This window comes from Melanerpes formicivorus, unplaced genomic scaffold (genome assembly GCF_026170545.1).
Source record: "Melanerpes formicivorus ecotype bairdi unplaced genomic scaffold, bMelFor1.0.p_v2 SCAF_5, whole genome shotgun sequence".
NCBI lineage: Eukaryota > Metazoa > Chordata > Aves > Piciformes > Picidae > Melanerpes > Melanerpes formicivorus.
The window spans coordinates 836,135-857,002 of record NW_027142357.1 but is presented as its reverse complement, the minus strand read 5'-3'; the positions used below and the strand labels follow the sequence as shown (position 1 = coordinate 857,002).

The following is a 20,868-nucleotide window of genomic DNA, read 5'->3' as shown; positions in this document are numbered from 1 at the left end:
ATTTTTTCTCTTATCTCCTGCCATGCCACACACATTTACAGTGCTGTCAAAAGTGTTGGTATTTAGTGACCTAGTAGCCTCTCAGTGCCTGTTGAGCGATGCTCTGCACTTTACTTTGCTTAGTTCTTTTCTGAAGGGGACTACACCTTCCCCTGCTCTAAGTGTTTAAATTTTAAACACTTAGAGCAGTATCTAAAAGAAAACATAGACCTCTCTGAGGCTCTAGAGGACCTGCCAGTTCTACAAGATAGTTAAACTGCAGTGGGGGTCAATAAAACAGGCTGCAGGGTGTTTGGTTTATCTGTCACCATCCAGTATCCTCAGGAACCTGAGCCATCCTCTGTTGCCAGATCCTCTGGTCCACTAATTCAGAATGACTAAATACCACAGATGACCTGTGAGTCATCCTTTGGCCCTGGAATCTGGTTTCTGTCTTTCTTCTTTCATCATCTAAATAGCTTGGTAAGAGCTTAGGCCAGTTCTTGATTGTGAGTCAGTGCACAAGCCACAGGCACAGTAATCCCTGGCACTGCAGTCTGTGCTACATCTAGAGATCCTGTCTGTAGTGTTGCAGTTGTTCAGACTGGTCTCTCAATTAGATTCAGACTTGCATGTAGAGTAGCACTAACGAGTAAACTGCAGCCAGGGTCTAGTAGGAGGACCCTACTAGAGGGGTTGAGGCCCCTTCCCTGGAGGCACTCAAGCTGAGGCTCAACAAGGCCCTGGGCAACCTGATCTAGTTGGGGATGTCCCTGCTGACTGGGAGGAGGTCAGACTGTATGCCCTTTGCAGGCACCTTCTGGCCCAGACCATTCTATGATTCTATGACATGAGCTTGCAAGCAGAGGTTAAAAGGCTGAGAGCTCTTCATTCAAAATGTTGGATCTGACATTTGTTTGCATTGTTGGAGCTGGCAAATCAAACAACTCTGGGTCGTTGTCTCCTCCTGTAAAATGCAGGTCATGTAATTTGAGCACTGAGGAAGAAGGCCAAGGCTATCAAAACATGACATCCAAGAAAGTCTGTAAGTAGCAGATCAGTGCTAGGACTTTAAGACATAAGCTCCAATGGAATCCTTTCCCAGTGGCTGTTGGATTTATAACTGTTTCCCTCCCCACAGATTAGAATCATAGAATGGTCTGGGTTGGAAGGGACCTCCAAAGGCCACCTAGTCCAACCCCCTCTGCAGTAAGAGAGGATGCAGGGACATCCTCAGCTAGATCAGGCTGGCCAGAGCCCTCTCCACCCTCACCCTGAATATCTCCAGGGATGAGGCTCCAACCACCTCCCTGGGCACCACCCTCATGGTGCAGGACTTCTTCCTCACATCCAATCTCAATCTGCTCTGCTCTAGTCTGAAGCCACTGCCCCTGGTCCTGGCCCTGCAGGCCTTTGCAAACAAACTTTCCCCTTCAGGTACTGGCAGGTTGCTCTTAGGTCTCCCTGGATCCTTCTCTTCTCCAGGCTGAACACCCCCAGCTCCCTCAGCCTGTCCTTGGAGCAGAGCTGCTCCAACCCCCTGATCATTTTCGTGGCCCTCCTCTGGACCCTCTCCATCAGGTCCATGTCCTTCCTGTGTTGAGGGCTCCAGACCTGCACACAGCACTGCAGGTGAGGTCTCAGCAGAGCAGAGCAAAGTGTCAGAATCACCTCTCTGGCTCTGCTGGCAATGCTTCGTTTGCTGCCATTAGCTTTCTGGGCTGCAGGCACACACAAAGTCTCCCAAGTCTAATGACTGGGTGCTACTGCAAATGCTTTTCCTGTTATGAGGACCTGTAGTATCTCTGTCTCTAGCTATGTTTTGCCTGAACTTGATGGCACTGAGTTGTCTGTGAGGTACTGAAAGTTCTGTGAAGTTTATTTAAAAGCAGGTAAGTGTTGTTGCTAGTCACAGAATCATAGAACTGTTAAGGTAGGAAGGGACCTCAAGGATCATCCAATTTCACTCCCCTCCCATGTGCAGGGACACCTCATACTACAGCAGCTTGCTCACAGCCACATCCAGCCTGGCCCTAAAAACCTCCAGGGATGAGGCTTCCACCTCCCTGGGAAACCTCTTCCAGTGTCTCACCACCCTCATGGTCAAGATCTTCTTCCTAACATCTAATCTGAATGTACCCATTTCTATTTCTGGTCCATTCCCCCCAGTCCTATCACTCCCTGACACCCTAAAAAGTCCCTCCCCAGCTTTCTTGTAGGCCCCTTAACTTCATACTTCATACTATAAATAAGGGTGAGGAACAGTGAGATCTGAGCGCTATCAGTTTTGCTCCTCTGTATTTCTTTGCAGGGTTGTAGAGCACAGTGGGGGTGGTTTTAATCTGAAAATTCTTCTTGCATTTGTATCTCCACCTGCTGGAGGAAGAGTTGGTTGTGAGCACTGAGGCACAGGGGGAAAGCTGGAATTCAGGTTTGCAAAGGTGCCAACACCCTGAAAGCTTGGAGTTGAGGTACAAAAGCTTAAATTTTATATACCAGCAGAAAACAGCTGCACTTCAGTGTTGCCTCAGTTTTTCTCTTCAGTGTCAAACAGGAGTTAAGTGAGAGCAGGAAAAATGTCTGATTTCATTTAGTGGTTTGAAGGGGGGAAAAGGAAACAGGGAAAAGGAAGCCTAGTGCCAATGAATTCTAGTGCCTAGACACGGCACTGAGTGGATACATGTGGTTCCCACAAAACCCTCATGGACAAACTGGCTGCTCATGGCTTGGCTGAGCAAAGCTCTGCTGGATGCAGCACTGCCTGGGAGGAAGGGCCTAAAGAGTGGTGGTCAGTTGACAGCAGGGGGCCAGGCAACAGTGGTGTCCCTCAGGGCTCAGTGTTGGGACCACTTCTGTTCAGCATCTCTATTGATGACCTTGATGAAGACACAGAGTGTGTCAGCAGTGAGTTCACAGATGACACCAAGGGAGGTGGCAGTGTTGATCTACACCAGAGCAGGGAGGCTCTGTAGAGGGAGGAGCTTCAACAAGGCCAAGTGCCAGGGCCTGCACTTGGGGCACAACAAGTCCAAGCAATGCTGCAGGCTTGGGGCACTGTGGCTGGAAAGCTGCCTGGCAGAAAGGGACCTGGGGGTGCTAATGGGCAAGCAGCTGAAGAGGAGCCAGCAGTGTGCCCAGCTGGCCAAGAAAGCCAAAGGCATCCTGGCTGGGATCAGTAATGCTGTGTCCAGCAGCAGCAGGGAGGGGATTGTGCCCTGGCACTCAGCTCTGGGGAGGCCACACCTGGAGTGCTGTGTCCAGTTTTGGGCACCTCAAGACAAGAGAGATGTGGAGGTGCTGGAGCCAGTGCAGAGGAGGGCAAGGAAGCTGGGAAGGGCCTGGAGAAGAAATGTGATGAAGAGCAACTGAAGGAGCTGGGGATGGTTAGTTTGAGGCAGAGGAGGCTGAGGGGAGACCTCCTGGCTCTCTACAGCTCCCTGAAAGGAGGTTGTGGAGAGGTTGGTGCTGGTCACTTCTCACAGGTGATTAGTGATAGGACAAGAGGGAAGAGCCTGAAGGTGCAGCAAGGCAGGTTCAGACTGGACAGTAGGAAGAATTTTTCCCATCAAGAAAGAGTTGTCAGGCCTTGGAATGTGCTGCCCAAGGAGGTGGTGGAGTCCCCAAGGCTGGATGTGTTTGAAGGTGTTTTGGAGGTGGTGCTTGGGGCTGTGGTTTAGGGGTGATCCTTGCAGAGTAGGGTTCTGGGTTGGACTTGGTGATCCTGAGGCTCTTTTCCAGCCTGAATGATTCTGTGCTTCTGGGTCTTTCACTAAGTCCTGTTAGTTTTCACTTCTTAAGGCAGAGTGTGTGTGTATATATACAGGCTTCCATCATTTGTGTCCTATCCAGCATGCAGTGCCTTTATCTTATTGCCAAATATCTGCTCCTGCACTTGGTGTGTAGCTCACAGGAGAGGAGGCTAAGGGGCAGGGAGATGGGGGGGCTGTGCAGACAAGGTAGGTGCTCAATCAGAGTGTTGCACAGAGGGGGGCAGTTCTACTCTGGTTTCTGCCAGGTGATATGTTTGTCTGGGGACTAATATTTTATCGCCTGCTTCCTAGAATACAACCCCATTTCCTCTGCCATGGTATCCCCTGGTGTGGTTCATTTGTACTTCAGGGGATACAGGTGAATTCTTTGTGGCTGTTGTCATTTACTGCCTTTTTTAGCTCCCCCAGTCAGTACATTTAAACAAACAATGCTATCTAGAGCAGAAACTGGTCCTGCTCTGGCATGGGGCATCAGACTTGAAGCTCTCCAGTGGTCCCTTCCAACCCCTAACATCCTGTGATCCTCTGAACTATCAAGGTTTTTATTCAATAGCCACCTAGAAATTTTGCCTCTCCTGCAGTAAAGCAATCATTTCTCCTCAGCTGCACTTCAAGGCTTTTAAGAAAAGCTTAGATGTGGCACTTGGTGGCCTGGTTTAGCTGATGTGGTGCTGTTAGGTCATAGGCTGGACTTGATGGTGTCAGGGGTCTTTTCCAGCCTTAATAATGATTCTGTGATTCTGTAAAGGAGCCTCCTGGCTGTCACCCCCTTCCTTGGTATCCCCAGTGAATTGCTTCTGCCACCTGCTTCTGCATAGTGTCCTGGGATTGCTGACTTCTAAAGAGCCCTGAGTACAGGGAATGTGGTTGTGTTGCCAAGCCTGTTGCAGACTGGTTTCAAGAGGAGGATGCATCCTGCTGCAATGAAAAGGGTGCAGTGCATCTGTGCATGTGCCAGTCCTCCTGGCTGGCAAGAAGAATCCCTTGGCTGTGGTTTACCAAAGCGTAGGGGAAAGCTTTTAAAGTTCCTGTTTGAACACTGGGAGTTAAAAAGCTCAGCCTTCTATTAGTTAAAAACCAACAGAAAAAATACCTGTACACATTCAGCTGTTCTCAACAGGGAGGTTGTGGATCCCCTGTCCCTGGAAGTGTTCAAGGCCAGGCTAGATGAGGCCTTGAGCAACCTGGGCTGGAGGAAGGTGTCCCTGCCCATGGCAGGGGGGTTGGAACCAGATGATTTTTGAAGTTCCTTCCAGCCCAAACCATTCTGGACAACAGGAAGATTTTTTTTCCCATCAAGCGTGGTCAGGCCTTGGAATGTGCTGCCCAGGGAGGTAGTGGAGTCCCCAAGGCTGGATGTCTTTGAAGGTGGTTTGGATGTGGTGCTCGGGGCTGTGGTTTAGGGTTGAGTAGGGTTCTGGGTTGGACTTGGTGATCTGAGGGTCTTTTGCATCCTGCATGTTTCTGTGATTCAGTGAAATGTGAGCTTATGCTGGCTTGCCTTGCCCTGAGCTTCCTGACCCTTCCTTTGTGGCAGTGCAAAAGTCTGCAAGGCATCAAAAGGGAAAGGGATCTACACTGACACCTGCTTCCTTCAGATCTGTTGTCTGCTGGGGAGGAAGGAAGGGAGAAGACCTTCAGCTTTGTGATACCATGATGTATTGGCTAAATCCATCCTTTCTGAGGTTTATAGTGAGCCAGTCAGCCTGAAAATCCTGTTTCTCCCCAGAGAGAAAAACCTGAGGTGTGCTTTTCACAGTGTTGCACCTTCAGCCTGTCAGGCTTGACAGGGCTCTGGGCAACCTGATGTAATAGGAGATGTCCCAGCTCACTGCTGGGGGTAGGACTAGATGACCTTTGGAGGTCCCTTCCAACCCAAACTATTCTATGATTCTGTGATTCTGTGATGGCATTTCTGTAGTGTTTTGCTCAGCACATCTACTCTTCACTTCTGCCTGGCAGTCTTACAAAGATATCCCTGTGGATTAACATGGCTTCCCTTCTTTTTTTGCTTTGACTGGTCAAAGATTAAACACTAACCTGAGTGATGCAGTTGCTTTGCCAGTTGAACAAAAGGTCTCTATTTCTGGATGTGGAGGAGAGCCCACACTTCCCAGGCAGCAGGTGAAAGTCCATCTCCTGCTGGCTGATGCCAGGCTAAAGAAACTCAACTCCATGGGAGGTGGGTGGGCTCAGAGAATGGTAGAAATCACAGAAACATTCAGGTTGGAAAAGACCCTCAGGATCACCAAGTCCCACCCAGAACCCTACTCTGCAAGGCCCACCCCTAAACCATAGCCCTAAGCACCACATCCAAACCACCTTCAAACACATCCAGGCTTGGAAACTCCACCACCTCCTTGGGCAGCACATTCCAAGGCCTGACCACTCTTGCTGGGGGAAAATTCCTCCTACTGTCCAGTCTGAACCTGCCCTGCCACACTTCTATGAGACTGCCCAAAACACTGAATCTGAGAGCAGCTGGATGCTGAGTGAGTTGCATTAGTGTTCTCTGGGAGTCTCGCTTCTGCCCCTGACAAAAACGGGCTCTGCCACTTTATCCTTAGAGACAGCTTCAGAGGGGCCAGAGGCAGACACATTTGTTTGCATCCAGAGTTGCTTGCTGTATGTGACCTGCCTACAGATTGCAGACAAGTGGATGGGAAAGGTCTGTCCATTGGACATCTATGGAAGCTTCACCTGGAAGAGAGAGCCTGTCAGGTAGTACCTATCATCAGCACCATCTGTTACACACCTCCCCTGCAGGGATAGCTTAGCTGCTCTGCCCACCTTCTCCCCCACTACTTGTTGATGAGAGAGAAGTTCTGTGGGGGCTTTCAGATTAGCCTTTGATTATCCATAATTATGTGCTTCCCAAAAGCAATCTGCACTGAAGTGGTGCTTAGGGAGCCCCTGATGTTCAGCTTGTGAAGTGAGACATTTCATTTACCTCTGTGTTCTGCCAGAGGGACACAGCTGTGCTCAGAGCAGATCACTGTGTGCACAAGAGGAAAATCACAGAAGCATTCAGGCTGGAAAAGACCCTCAGGGTCACCAAGTCCACCCCAGAACCCTACTCTACAAGGATCACCCCTAAACCACAGCCCCAAGCACCACATCCGAACCTCCTTGAATCGCATCCAGGCTTGAGAGGACTCCAGCACCTCCCTGGGCAGCACATTTCAAGGCCTGACCACTCTTGATGGGGGAAAATTCTTCCTACTCTCCAGTCTGAACCTGCCCTGCTGCAGTTTGAGGCTCTTCCCTCTTGTTCTATGGCTAATGACCTGTGAGACCGGCAGCAGCCTCTCTTTAACCTCCTTTCAGGTAGTTGTAGATAGCCATGAGGTTTCCCCTCCTCTTTTCCAAACTCAGCAGCCTCAACTCCCTAAGACTCTCCTCATTAGATTTATTCTCCAGGCTCTTCACAGCTTCCTTGCCCTCCTCTGCACTGTCTCCAGTACCACCAGTTCCTTGGCCACTTCAGCTGTGCTGAAGGACAGGAGCAAGGAGGTAATGTGGTGCTCTGATGATTTGAGCTGCACAGAACACTTCTGAAGGATTCAAAGTTAGCAATGCTCTTTCATCAGCCTCCCACAGGGTGCTTCTCTTTAATCCCATCATTCAATCTCTACAATTTATAGCTGGCTACTCACTTGCTGAAGAATAATTGTTAATATTGAGTGGGACAACTCATCTTTGATACTACTGAAAGGTTCTGAGTGCTTGTACTGTGTCCAGTTCTGGAGCCCCTATTACAAGAGGGATGTGGAGGTGCTGGAAGGTGTCCAGAGAAGGGCCATGAGGATGATCAGAGGGCTGGAGCTGCTCTCCTGTGAGGACAGACTGAAGGAGTTGGGGCTGTTCAGTCTGCAGAAGAGAAGGCTCCGATGTGACCTAATTGTGGCCTTCCAGTATCTGAAGGGGGCCTACAGGAGGGCTGGGGAAGGACTTCTCAGGGTTTCAGGTAGTGATAGGACTAGGGGGAATGGAATGAAGCTGGAGGTGGGGAGATTCAGGCTAGATGTGAGGAGGAGGTTCTTCACCATGAGAGTGGTGAAGCCCTGGAATGGGTTGTCCAGGGAGGTGGTTGAGGCCCCATCCCTGGAGGTGTTTAAGACCAGGCTGGATGAGGCTGTGGCCAGCCTGATCTAGTGTGGGGTGTCCCTGCAGGGGGGTTGGAAGTGGATGATCCTTGTGGTCCCTTCCAACCCTGAATGATATTATGATACTATGATACTATAGGGAAAAGAGAGGCTTTTTTCCTTGCCTTTTGGCCTCTAAGAGTAGTCAGGAGCTGGTGTGACAGCTGTGCAGCAGAGTGTGTTTGAGCTGTTGTAGTTAACTTACTGGGTTCATAGGCATTGTTGTAATTGAGCTGTGGCCCTCTCTCTGTGCTGTTAGTCTTAGGTGTGTTTCCAGAACTGCTAGGAGTTTAGTGCCACAAAACAAAAGATTCCTTGCAGCATTTCTAACTGGGAGCACAGAACATTTTTCTTTTCTAATTGCAGCCTTCTTTATGGGCTCAGACTTTTATCTCTGCAGAAAGATTCTTGGATAGCAGCGTTCAGCCTTCTGGGCCTTAGAGGCCTGAGCCAGTGGTGTTTTGTCTGAAGCATCAGTTTGTCACAAGCAAGTTCAAGAATTGCTTTGAATATCAAAATTGATTGCTCACTGTGTTTTCTGTGAGACTCAGGACAGGCAGTCCTACTGGGGAAAAAAAAATCAATCCAAGATTAAAGTTCATTGTAGTCCAGAAAATCAGATTCTGTTGGTGACACTGTTCATTAGGAAGTTTAAAACACAGCTACAGCTTTAGCTCACAGATTCACAGATTGCATTGGGTTGGAAGGGGCCCTCAAAGGTCATCTTATCCAGTCACCCTGCAGTCAGCACAGACACCTCCAGTTAGGGCTGGCTGTCCAGGGTCACATCAAGTCTGATCTTGAATGTCTCCAGAGACAGGGCCTCAACCACAGCCCTGGGCAGCCTGTTTCAGCATTTTACCACTCTCTCTCTAAAGAACTTTTTGCTTATGTCCAACCTAAATCTCCCCTGCTCCAGTTTCAAACCATTGCCCCTCATCCTGTCACCACAGGCCCTCTAAAGAGTCTTTCCCCAGCCTTCCCGTAGGTCCCCTTCAGGCACTGAAGAGCAGCTGGAACCTTCTCTTCTCCAGGCTGAGTCTCAGGTAAAGATCACGAAATCATAGAGTTGTCAGGGTTGGAAGGGACCTTAAGGATCATCCAATTCCAGCTCCCCTGCTATGGGCCAGGGACACCTCACACTAAAGCAGCTTGCTCACAGCTACATCCAACCTGGCCTTCAAAACCTCCAGGGATGAGGCTTCCACCACCTCCCTGGGCAACCTCTGCCAGTGTCTCGCCACCCTCATGGGGAACAACTTCTTCTTAACATCCAATCTCAATCTACCCATTTCTAGTTTTGTTCCATCCCCCCCAGTCCTATCACTACCCTGCACCCTAAAAAGTCCCTCCCCAGCTTCCTTGTAGGCCCCCTTCAGATACTGGAAAGCCACAAGGTCTCCTTGGGGATGTTAAGTTTGCATGCTTCTGATTTCCTCTTCAGTACACTGCTTTCTCCTTTCCTGAACAGAATCAATTTAATGTAGTTATTCCTCATATCTGCTGGAGCTCAGGAAGGACAAGGCTTTGTATTTCACTAATGAGGATACTGTGTCAAGAGGGGGTCCGAGGTATCGTATAGCAGGGGAGGAAGTGATAAGAGTTTAGTAATCTCTTCCTTTCTGAAAGGGTCAGCACCATGGTCAGGCTTTCTGTGGAGGCCTTTCTTCTCAAAGCTCTGTGCCATGCTTTGCATGAAACCAGTTGGTCATTGCTGTGCTCAAATGGGTGTCTCTGTGGGGTCACTTTAACTTGGGTTTGGGTGAACTCACATGATCACAGGATCAGAGGATGTTAGGTGTTGGAAGGCACCTCTGGAGATCTGCCAGTCTAACCCCACTGCCAGAGCAGGACCATAGAATCCAACACAGGAACACATCCAGAAAGGGATGGAAAGGCTCCAGAGAAGGAGACTCCACAACCTCTCTGGGCAGCCTGCTCCAGTGCTCTGTGAGCCTCACAGTGAAGAATTTCCTCCTCATGTTGAGGTGGAACCTCCTGTGCTGTAATTTCCATCCATTGCCCCTTGCCCTATCCCAGGTAACAAGTGAGCAGAGGCTGTCCTTGTCCCTCTCCTGCTAACCCCCAGCCCTCAGATATTGATAACCATCGTTCAGATCCCCTCTCAGTTTGTTTCAGTGAGGTTGAAGCACCCTCTGAGACTGAACAGCTTGCATCCGTTCCAGAGTGAAGGGCTCCCCAAAGTTTGTCATCCAGAGCTGATTGAATTAACCTCCCTGACAAACATCCTGATTTCACTCATTCAGCATTTTCCAGTGGAAAACTACCCCATCAGTAATTTAAACCAGATCCAGTAGCTAGGAGCACAGACACTGCCAGATTCTTTTTAGCTCTTTCACAGGCATTGAAAAAACAAAAAAATACCCTTGCTTCTATATAAGGCCTTGTTTGCTTTTGAGTTAGGAACTGACTTAATGAAAGATTTGATTATTTAGGTGTTGAGGCCAGAGCAGTCAGGGAAACAATGCACAAATCCAGGCAGAAGGGTTTGTAACATCCACCGCAGGCAAGATGAGGAGAAGTCTGCCTTTACCGATGGAGGCAAATTGATTTGAATGCTGCTTCAGAATAGATTGAGGCTGCTGAGGTTGTTTAACCAGGTTTGCATGGGTTTAAGCAGGTTTAGCTTTAAGCTATGATCTAATGAGACTAAGGTATAGAATGATAGAATGGTCTGGGCTGGAAGGGATCTCCAAAGCTCATCCAGTCCAACCCCTCTGCAGTCAGCAGGGACATCCCAAACTAGATCAGGTTGGCCAGAGCCCTCTCCAGCCTCACCTTGAATATCTCCAGGGATGGGGCCTCAACCGCCTCCCTGGGCAACCTCTTCCAGTGTTCCACCACCCTCATAGTAAAGAAATTCTTCCTGATATCCAATCTCAATCTGCTCTGCTCTACTTTGAAGCCATTGCCCCTGGTCCTGTCCCTGCAGGCCTTTGCAAACAGTCTCTCTGCAGCCTTCTTGTCGCCCCCTTCAGGTCCTGGCAGGTTGCTCTTAGGTCTCCCTGGAGCCTTCTCTTCTGCAGGCTGAACACCCCCAGCTCCCTCAGCCTGTCCTTGGAGCAGAGCTGCTCCAATCCCCTGATCATTTTCATGGCCTCCTCTGGACCCTCTCCATCAGGTCCATGTCCTTCCTGTGTTGAGGGCTCCAAGGTTGGATGCAGTACATAGGAAAACACAAGTCAGGATGAAAGGTCTGAATGTCAGTATGCTTTGCTCTTATTTCACTATTTTTTAGGTAGTTTTACTGATGAGTGTTTGGAGATTTCTTTTTCAAGAGTGAGAGATTTATCATTTGCTGTAATGTAGATTCATTTGTGTGAAAAAAGAAAAACAAGAGGAAAAAGAAGGGGTGCAGTTGCAGTTTCAGTAAGCTGGTTCATTTCTAAACACCAAATATCAAGAGGAAATATGCTGATGTGCATTTTGAAAAGCAAGCCAAAGTCAGAGCAACTACCTGAACCAGAGAATGTTAGGGGCTGGAAGGGAGCTCAAAAGCTCATCCAGTCCAACCCCCTGCCAGAGCAGCATCACCTACAGCAGGTCACACAGGAACACATCCAGGTGGGGTTTGAATAGCTCCAGAGAGGGAGACTCCACAACCCCCCTGGGCAGCCTGCTCCAGGCCTCTGTCACCCTCACAGGGAAAAAATTCTTCCTCCTGTTTCCATGGAACTTCCTCTGCCTCAGCTTCCACCACTGCCCCTGGTGCTGGCATTGGGCATCCCCCAGCAGAGCCTGGCTCCAGTCACTGGGCACTCACCCTGCACAGCTTTAGCAACAGCGAGGGTGAGTGCCCAGAGGATGAGGTCACTTCTCAGGCTCCTTCTCTCCAAGCTGCAGAGCCCTCAGCTCCCTCAGGCTCTCCTCCTGGGAGAGATGTTCCACTCCCCTAATGATCTTTGTGGCTCTGTGCTGGACTCTTTTCAAGCAGTTTCCTGAGGTCCTTCTTGAACTGAGGGCCGCAGGAGTGGTCACAGTACTCCAGATGTGGCCTCACTAGGGCAGAGTAGAGGGGGAGAAGAACCTCTCTCAACCTTCTAGCTCAGTAAAACTTCAGTTTCATGGCATCTCTAATGAAAACCTCTAAACTGGCTTTAGCATTTGTCCCTCAAGTGTTTCCAAACACAGGTCCCAGTTCTGCCAACACTGTGTGGCTGGTGGAAGTTCAGCAGACGAACAGTGCTGTATGAGTGTCACAGGAACGTTAGAGAACATTGGTTTGAAGGAGGCCTGGGCTAGACAAGAATTCTTTCCAAATTAAGGTGAAAGTAGTTGTGCATTCATATGTGTCTGGAGATCAGAGTGGAGTGAAGACTGTTAATGTTTTCCTGCAGAAAAAAACCTGTCTGCCCAGCTAAGACCACACTTGCAGTACTGTGTGCAGTATGGGGCTTCCCAGCTCAGGATGGACAGGGATCTGCTGGAGAGAGTCCAAGGGAGGGCTGCAAGGACACAGAAGGGACTGCAGCACTACCTGATGAGGAGAGACTGAGAGCCCTAGGGCTGTTTAGTCTGCAGAGGAGAAGACTGAGAGGGGATCTGATCAATGTCTATCAATAGCTGAGGGCTCAGGATCAGGAAGGAAGGGACAGGGACAGGCTCTGCTCAGTTGCACCCTGGGATAGGACAAGGGGCAGTGGATGGAAACTACAGCACAGGAGGTTCCACCTCAACATGAGGAAGAACTTCTTCACTGTGAGGCTCACAGAGCACTGGAGCAGGCTGCCCAGAGAGGTTGTGGAGTCTCCTCCTCTGGAGCCTTTCCATCCCTGTCTGGATGTGTTCCTGTGTGACCTGTGCTGGATTCTCTGGTCCTGCTCTGGCAGGGGGTTGGACTTGATGATCCCCAGAGGTCCCTTCCAACCCCTAACATCCTGTGATCGATCTTGTGATCCTTTGAGTCATTAACCTTTGCTTCTGTGTCTCCTGACAGACTTCTCCATCTAGAGATGACTCCTTTCCACACAAAGCTGGGTCACGCTGGGTTGTACCAGCCGCCACTTGGAGCAGCAATCAGTACAGTGCAGAACACAAGCTGCTGGATTATGTGCAAGAGCTGGACTCTGCCTTTCATCCAGTCTTATCATTCCCTTCAGGTGAGTGATGCCTTGGCTGTGGCAGAGGGAGATTGTGTTTGTGACAGCTGCAGTGTTTAGGGACTAGCTTTGCTTTTGAATGAGTTTTATAACTTAGTTCTCTCACGGAAAACCTTTCACTGGCAAAATCCATAGATTTAGACTAGAGGAAAATCTTAACTTCATCCTAGTATTTGAAAATGCAGCCCTGTACAGAAGAACCTGGGAGTGCTGGTGGACAGCAAGTTCTGCATGGGACAGCAATGTGCCCTGGTGGCCAAGAAGGCCAATGGGATCCTGGGGTGTATTCAGCGCAGTGTGTCCAGCAGATCCAGGGAGGTTCTCCTCCCCCTCTACTCTGCCCTGCTGAGGCCACACCTGGAATATTGCATCCAGTTCTGGGCTCCCCAGTTCAGGAGGGACAGGGATCTGCTGGAGAGAGTCCAAGGGAGGGCTGCAAGGATGCTGAAGGGGCTGGAGCCCAGCCTGGTGAGGAGAGGCTGAGAGCCCTGGGGCTGTTTAGTGTGGAGAGGAGAAGACTGAGAGGGGATCTGATCAATGTCTATCAATAGCTGAGGGCTGGGGGTCAGGAAGGAAGGGACAGGGACAGCCTCTGCTCGGCCACTTGTGCCCTGGGTTAGGACCAAGGGGCAGTGTATGTAAACTACAGCACAGGAGGTTCCACCTCAACACGAGGAGGAACTTCTTCACTGTGAGGGTGACAGAGCACTGGAGCAGGCTGGCCAGAGAGGTTGTGGAGTGTCCTTCTGAGGGGGAGGAGAAACTCCCTCCATCTGCTGGTCACACTCCTCTGAATGCATCCCAAGATAACCTGTGGGTAAAGTGGGAGAAACACTCCTGCCCTTGTGCATAAGACCCAAGAGCACATCTCAGACTGAACTATTTTTTTCTCTTTAGCTGGCGAAAGAAGCTGAAAGTTTCTCTGCTGTCTGTTCTAAAGGCACACAAGGCTAAGGTTGTTCATAAACAAAAGTGTTTTCATTCCCATGCTTTGGCCTTTCCTTTGGTCCTCATTCTTCATGTAGCAATTGTCAAGCTCATTTTGGACCTTGGCATTCTCCTTTCTACTTAATTTCTCTTCTTTCTTGTGATTTTGTTTCCGGAGAAGCTTTTCAGATGGACCCCGTTTTGATTAAGCCTTCCTGCCTCACAACAGTGAGGAAATTCCTTACCACTTGAGATCTCTTGCAGACTAATTCAGGGTTGGATCTCCCTCAGGAAATTAATTACATGGCCCTGCTGTAGCCTTTGCCAGAGAGAGAAAAAGGAATGTACCTTGAAATTACCTCCAGGCTCCCAGCAGTAACCACTTCCCAAAGCGTTAATTACTTGTAGTCAAAAGGCTGAACCTAAGCCCTTTCAGAGTGCAGGAAAAGTGCACTCTGTGCTCTCCACCGTGCTGGGTTTTGTGCAGAAGGTAGTCAAGAGGGGAAGACACCAGCCTCACCCTCACTTTTTGCCCTCCAGAGCTTGTTTGTGCAAAGTAATGGCAGCTACAGGCTTAGTTTATTCCAGAGTAAGAGAGCCTTGCTCTTTGACTTTGAACACCAAGAGAAGTGCTGTTAATGTGTTAAAGGTGTGTGTGCCTGCACAGGGATGTATTCAGGAGCATTCCCTAGGCTTGAGTCCTACCTTGGTCTGAGTTGTCTGGCAGCCCTTAGAAGCTCTTAGTGCTGGAGAGCTTGGAGCTACTGAAGCATCCTGCCTTGGCAGGACGTATGGCACTGCAGCTTCATGGCTAAAAATGGATTTGTTTTTATCATGGCTTAACTCTCACTTCCCCTTAATAGAGAGAGAGCTACCTCCAGTCCTTACCTCCAGGCAATTGCTGGAGATGATCTGGGTAGTGCTTAGATAACTGATAAGAGACTGCAAGGCCTTGCAGGTAGTGGAGGGTAATACTTGTACAAGAACTATCTGCTGGAGAGAATCCAAAGGAGAGCCAAGAGGATGCTTAGGGGACTTGAGCATCTCCCCTCTGAAGAGAGACTGAGAGCCCTGGGGCTGTTTAGTCTGGAGAAGAGAAGGCTGAGAGGGGATCTAATCAATGTCTATCAATAGCTGAGGGCTGGGGATCAAGTGGAGGGGGCCAAGCTCTTTTGGGTGCTGCACAGCAATAAGCCAAGGACCAGTGTATCACAGTATCACTAAGGTTGGAAGAGATCTCAAGGATCATCTGAGTCCCAACCTGTCACCACAGACCTCATGACTAGACCATGGCACCAAGTGCCACGTCCAGTCTCCTCTTGAACACCTCCACTGCATACAAACTTGAAGAGAGAAGGTTTCAGTTCACCATGAGGAGAAACTTCTTTCCAGTGAGGGTGACAGAGGCCTGGAGCAGGCTACCCAGAGAGGTTGTGGAGTCTCCTTCTCTGGAGCCTTTCCAACTCCACCTGGATGCATTCCTGTGCAGACTCCCCTGGGTGATGCTGCTCTGTCAGGGGGTTTGGACTGGATGATCTGTGGAGGTCCCTTCCAACCTCTAATGTAATGTGGTGCTGTGAATTACCTTGCCTCAGCTTTTCTTTTTCACTCATACAAAAGTAACTTCTTTTAAAATGTCTGTCTGGCCTTGTTGGGGAGATTATGATGAAGTTTTCCTGTAGTCTCACCAGTTTCTGGACATGGTTTTCTACATTGTATGCAGCTCGATGGTGTGAAGACGCTGCTGCCATGCACCTGGTCCTGGCAGCAGTTGCTGGGCACTGCTGTTCTTCTTCCCCCACAGCAAACTCCTGGCCAAGCTGTCAGCCTATGGCTTGGACAGCAGCACTCTGAGCTGGGTTAGGAACTGGCTGGAGGCTGAGCCCAGAGAGTGGTGGTGAATAGTGCCACAGCCAGCTGGCAGCCAGTCACTAGTGGAGTCCCCCAGGGATCAGTGCTGGGTCCCATGCTCTTTAACATCTTTATTGATGATCTGGATGAGGGCATTGAGTCTATCATCAGTAAATTTGCTGATGACACCAAGCTGGGGGCAGGAGTTGATCTTCTGGAGGGTAGAGAGGCTCTGCAGAGGGACCTCGACAGGCTGGACAGATGGGCAGAGTCCAAGGGCAGGAGATTGAACACATCCAAGTGCCGGGTTCTGCACATTGGCCACAGCAACCCCAGGCAGTGCTACAGGCTGGGGTCAGAGTGGCTGAGAGCAGCCAGGCAGAGAGGGACCTGGGGGTGCTGGTTGATGGTAGGCTGAACATGAGCCTGCAGTGTGCCCAGGTGGCCAGGAGGGCCAATGGCATCCTGGCCTGCATCAGGAACAGTGTGGCCAGCAGGAGCAGGGAGGTCATTCTGCCCCTGTACTCTGCACTGGTTAGGCCACCTTGAGTCCTGTGTCCAGTTCTGGGCCCCTCAGTTTAGGAAGGAAGTTGACTTGCTGGAATGAGTCCAGAGAAGGGCAACGAAGTTGGTGAGGGGCTTGGAACACAGCCCTGTGAGGAGAGGCTGAGTGAGCTGGGGTTGCTTAGCCTGGAGAAGAGGAGACTCAGGGGTGACCTTATCACTCTCTACAACTACCTGAAGGGGTGTTGTAGACAGGCAGAGGTTGGTCTCTTCTCCCAGGCAGCCAGCACCAGAACAAGAGGACACAGTCTCAGGCTGCACCAGGGGAAGTTCAGGCTGGAGGTCAGGAGGAAGTTTTACACAGAGAGAGTGATTGCCCATTGGAATGGGCTGCCCGGGGAGGTGGTGGAATTGCCGTCACTGGAGGTGTTCAGGAGGAGACTTGACAGGGTGCTTGGTTACATGGGTTAGTTGATTGGGTGGTGTTGGATGATAGGTTGGACGTGATGATCTTGGAGGTCTCTTCCAACCTGGTTTATTCTATTCTATTCTATTCTTGAGCTGAACACCTCCAGGCAGCAGTGCTGTTCACAGACTGTATTACATGGTGTTGGGTAAATGGATTCCTAGACCTTGAGAGTTGATGTATAATTCTTTGGCTCCTAGGCTGCCACCTTTCAGACCCCTTTCCATTTCTTTTTTGTTTTAATTAGATATTCCTCTTCATGTATACTTTGAAACATTATTAAGGAAGGATGACATCAAAGGAGAACCTGTTGATACCTCATCTTTGGGAGTGGAATTAAAAGTATCTCCTGACAATGGTATGTAAAGCAAAACATTTGAGTATTTGCAAGACTTGATCATTCTTTTGGCATTGCTTTCTGCCCTGAAAATGTTCCATTTACAGCTTTACCACAAGAGAAGGTGAGTGGCTAAGGCTTCAAGTGGAAGAGGAATCTCTTCCCAGACCACAGTGTTAGGTTCTCCTTTGCTGCACTGAATTGATCCCATCAGAGCCATAGGAGAGCATTAATACAGGTGGGGGGGGCTGCACCTTGAGTTCTGAGTTAGAATTAAATCCAGCCAGGGAGATCAAGGGGAACAGCAAAACTTTCTACAGCGACATTAATGGCAAAAGGAAGACTAAGGAAGGTGTGGGCCCCCTCAGAAAGGAATGGGGAGAACTGCTGACAAGTGACATGGAGAAAGCTGAGGTTGTCAATGGCTGGTAAGGGCTCCAGACACACTCCTGGAGTCACAGAAGATAATGGCAGGGGCTGGAAGAAGGAACTGCCCATTGTGAGTGAAAATCAGGTTTATGACCATCTAGAGAGCCTGAAAGTGTTCAAGTCCATGGGACCCAATGGGATACACCCACAGGTGCTGAGGGAAGTGGGGATCAGGGTGCTAAACCACTCTCTATTATATCCCAAAAGTCCTGGTCCCCACTGACTGGAAAAGGGGAAGTGTAACCCCATGTCCAACAAGGGAAAGAAGGATGACCCAGGGAGCTATAGGCCAGGCAGTCTCACCTCTGTGCCCATTAAGCTCATGGAGCAGATCCTCCTGGAGGCATTCCTGAGGCAGAAGAATAACAAAGAGGTGATTTGGTACAATCAGCACAGCTGCACCAAGGGCAAATCCTGCCTGACAAACCTGGAGGCCTTCTGTGACAAGGTCACAACATCAATAGAGAAGGGGAGAGCAGCTGACATCATTGACCTGGACCTGAGCAAAGCCTTTGACACTGTCCTGCACCACATCCTGGTCTCCAAGCTGGTGCAGGATGGGTTTGATGGACAGACTGCTGGGTGGATAAAGAACTGGCTTGATGGCCACACCCAAAGAATGGCTGTCAGTGGGTCTGTGTCCAAGTGGAGGCCAGTGACAAGTGGAGTCCCTCAGGGATCAGTACTGGGACCAGGCTTGTGTAACATCTTTGTTGGTGACATGGACAGTGGCATTGAGTGCACCCTCAGCACCAAGCTGTGTGGTGTGGCTGGCAGGCTGGAGGGAAGGGATCCATCCAGAGGGACCTGGACAGGCTGCAGAGCTGAGCCCAAGCCAACCTCATGAGATTCAACAAGACCAAGTGCAAGGTCCTGCAGCTGCGTTGGGGCAATCCAAAGCACCACTATAGGCTGGGCAGGGACTGGCTTGAGAGCAGCCCTGGAGAAAAGGCCTTGGGTGGATGAGAAGCTCAACAGGAGCCAGCAGTGAGCACTTGCAGCCAAAAAGCCAAGCAGAGCCTGGGCTGCAGCAAGGGAAGTGTGGCCAGCAGGGCCAGGGAGGGGATTCTCCCCCTCTGCTCCACTCTGCTGAGACCCCACCTGGAGCACTGTGTCCAATTCTGGAGCCTCTATTCCAGGAAGGATCTGGAGGTGCTGGAAGGTGTCCAGAGAAAGGCCACGAGGATGAGCAGAGGGCTGGAGCTGCTCTGCTACAGAGACAGACTGAGAGAGTTGGGGTTGTTCAGTCTGGAGAAGAGAAGGCTCTGAGGAGACCCTCTTGTGGCCTTCCAGTATCTGAAGGGGGCTACAAGAAAGCTGGGGAGAAACTTTTGAGGGTGTCAGGGAGAGATAGGACTGAGGGGAATGGATCCAAGGTAGAAATGGGTAGATTGAGATTGGATGTTAGGAAGAAGTTCTTCCCCATGAGGGTGATGAGACACTGGAAGAGTTTGCCCATGGAGGTGGTGGAAGCCTCATCTCTGGAGGTTTTTGCAGCCAGGCTGGATGTGGCTGTGAGCAAGCTGCTGTAGTGTGAGGTGTCCCTGGCCATGGCAGGGAGGTTTGAACTGGCTGATCCTTGAGGTCCTTCCAACCCTGACAATTCTGTGATTCTGTTTTTCTGCAGATGCAGGTTCCTGACTGCAGTCCTGTTTATGTTTGGGCTCCTGTCATAAGCCTGGGGGGTTCCCATCATACATAGCTCAGCAGTTGAGATCTCCTGTAAAGTGCAGCAATGGAAAAGAATTTCTCAACTTGATGCATGCTTTTTCTGTCATAGACTACAACCAACACCACGTTTCTGCCAAACAGTGGAGCAGTGGCTGTTTATCTACTTCCAGACCTGGAACATCTGACCAGCTGTCAGAAGGAAGAAAGAAAAGACATCTGAGTGAGACAGCAGTAGGTAAGAGAAAACTGGCATTGCTTGTGCTGTGGTTTAAGCTTTCCCAGAGTCCAAAAGCCCAAGTGGAACAGACTGAGGTTGCCTCCCCTCTCCCTTTTTCCCCATTAGGGGACAGTAAATTAGGCAGGAGAAAAGAGAGGCAAAATCCTGAAGGAAAGAGTCTGGAATCGATTGGGAAGTAAAAAGGTAAGTTTAGCAAAATACAAAAAGCATTGGAGTAAAAGGAAGGTTACAAAGGTGTAAGGGAAAAGGCTAAATAAAACTACACAGAAACCCAGGCCCAGCTGGCATAGGATTCTCTGGATGCAAATGTGGATTCTCTTTAGATGCAGCCCTTAGGAGTTTGGCTGCAGCATGGAGCAGTTCTCACCACGTGGTTAAAGCAACAGCAGGGAGCAGCAGGAGCAGCCTCTGGGGCAGGCGAGGGCAGGAGCAAGAGAGAGAGCACAGGAAATATCTCCCCTTAAATAGGGTTTGTGGATGGGAAGGGGCAGTGGAATAGACTTTGACCTGGGGACCCCTGTCCCTGGGAGGGGGTCCAAGCCTCTCTGCCCACCTGGGTCAGGTTTCTTTGGGGCTGGGTTGGCACAGCCTGGGACAGCACTGCTTCTGTTAGAACATGGACCGCACAGAGCAAGTTGTTACCCCTGGGCTTTGAGACTTAATTTGAAGCTGTCTCCAAAAAGGATGCTGTTGTGAAACTTCACAGGAGTGAAGAAATGTGCTTAGGGCCCCATGAAAATAATTTGCTATTTTAAGGCATAGTAAACCCTTCTCTTTCTTTTTGACTATGCATCACAAAGGGAGACAAGCTTCTGTACTTTGTTTTTGGCCTGCTCCCCAAGGAAACTGCTTAGCAGTCCAACTGTGTTTTTCTAGTAGTGGGTGCCATTATTTTTGATATGAAGGAATGTTTTTTTGTATGGTAGTCAGTGCCACACAGACTGAATTGCAAAGTCATCTGTCAAATCATGTGCCTGACCAAACATTTACTATTCCTGGCAGCTCTGGTCAGCTCTGGTTCATTTGTTATTCGCTGTCAGTTGTGGGTCTGGTTTCCTTCCAGGCAGCTGAGAGGACTTGTGGGCAGGCAGTGCTTATTATTAGTGTTTTCACCCTTGTTATCTTTGTATTTTAAGCCATTGAATCTCTACTTCAGCACTTGTGAAATTAATAGAAAGGGCCCTGAAAGTTCTGTAGAATTATGTGATCATTTAGGGACACACAAAAAAATGCAGTGTACCATCTTTGAGGTCTTTTCCAACCTTATTGATTCTATGATTCTATGATACTGTGATACCTTGCCAGGCTGGACAGATGGGCAGAGTCCAACATGATGCCATTCAACAAGTCCAAGTGCCAGGTGCTGCACTTTGGTCACAACAACCCCATGCAGAGCTACAGGCTGGGGTCAGAGTGGCTGGAGAGCAGCCA

At 49.7% G+C, this 20,868-nt stretch overlaps 1 protein-coding gene across 7 annotated transcripts in view; it reads left to right on the top strand.

Annotated features, from left to right (window-relative positions):
• The window catches only part of KANSL1L (KAT8 regulatory NSL complex subunit 1 like), a 101,825-nt gene that overhangs the window by 55,274 nt on the left and 25,683 nt on the right, over nt 1-20,868 (top strand). For all 7 annotated transcript variants that reach the window (XM_068137870.1, XM_068137872.1, XM_068137871.1 and 4 more), the window contains 3 exons: nt 12,852-13,014; nt 17,010-17,120; nt 19,309-19,434. In XM_068137870.1, the coding sequence (XP_067993971.1) occupies nt 12,852-13,014; nt 17,010-17,120; nt 19,309-19,434 (400 nt within the window). The remainder of the gene's footprint in view (nt 1-12,851; nt 13,015-17,009; nt 17,121-19,308; nt 19,435-20,868) is intronic.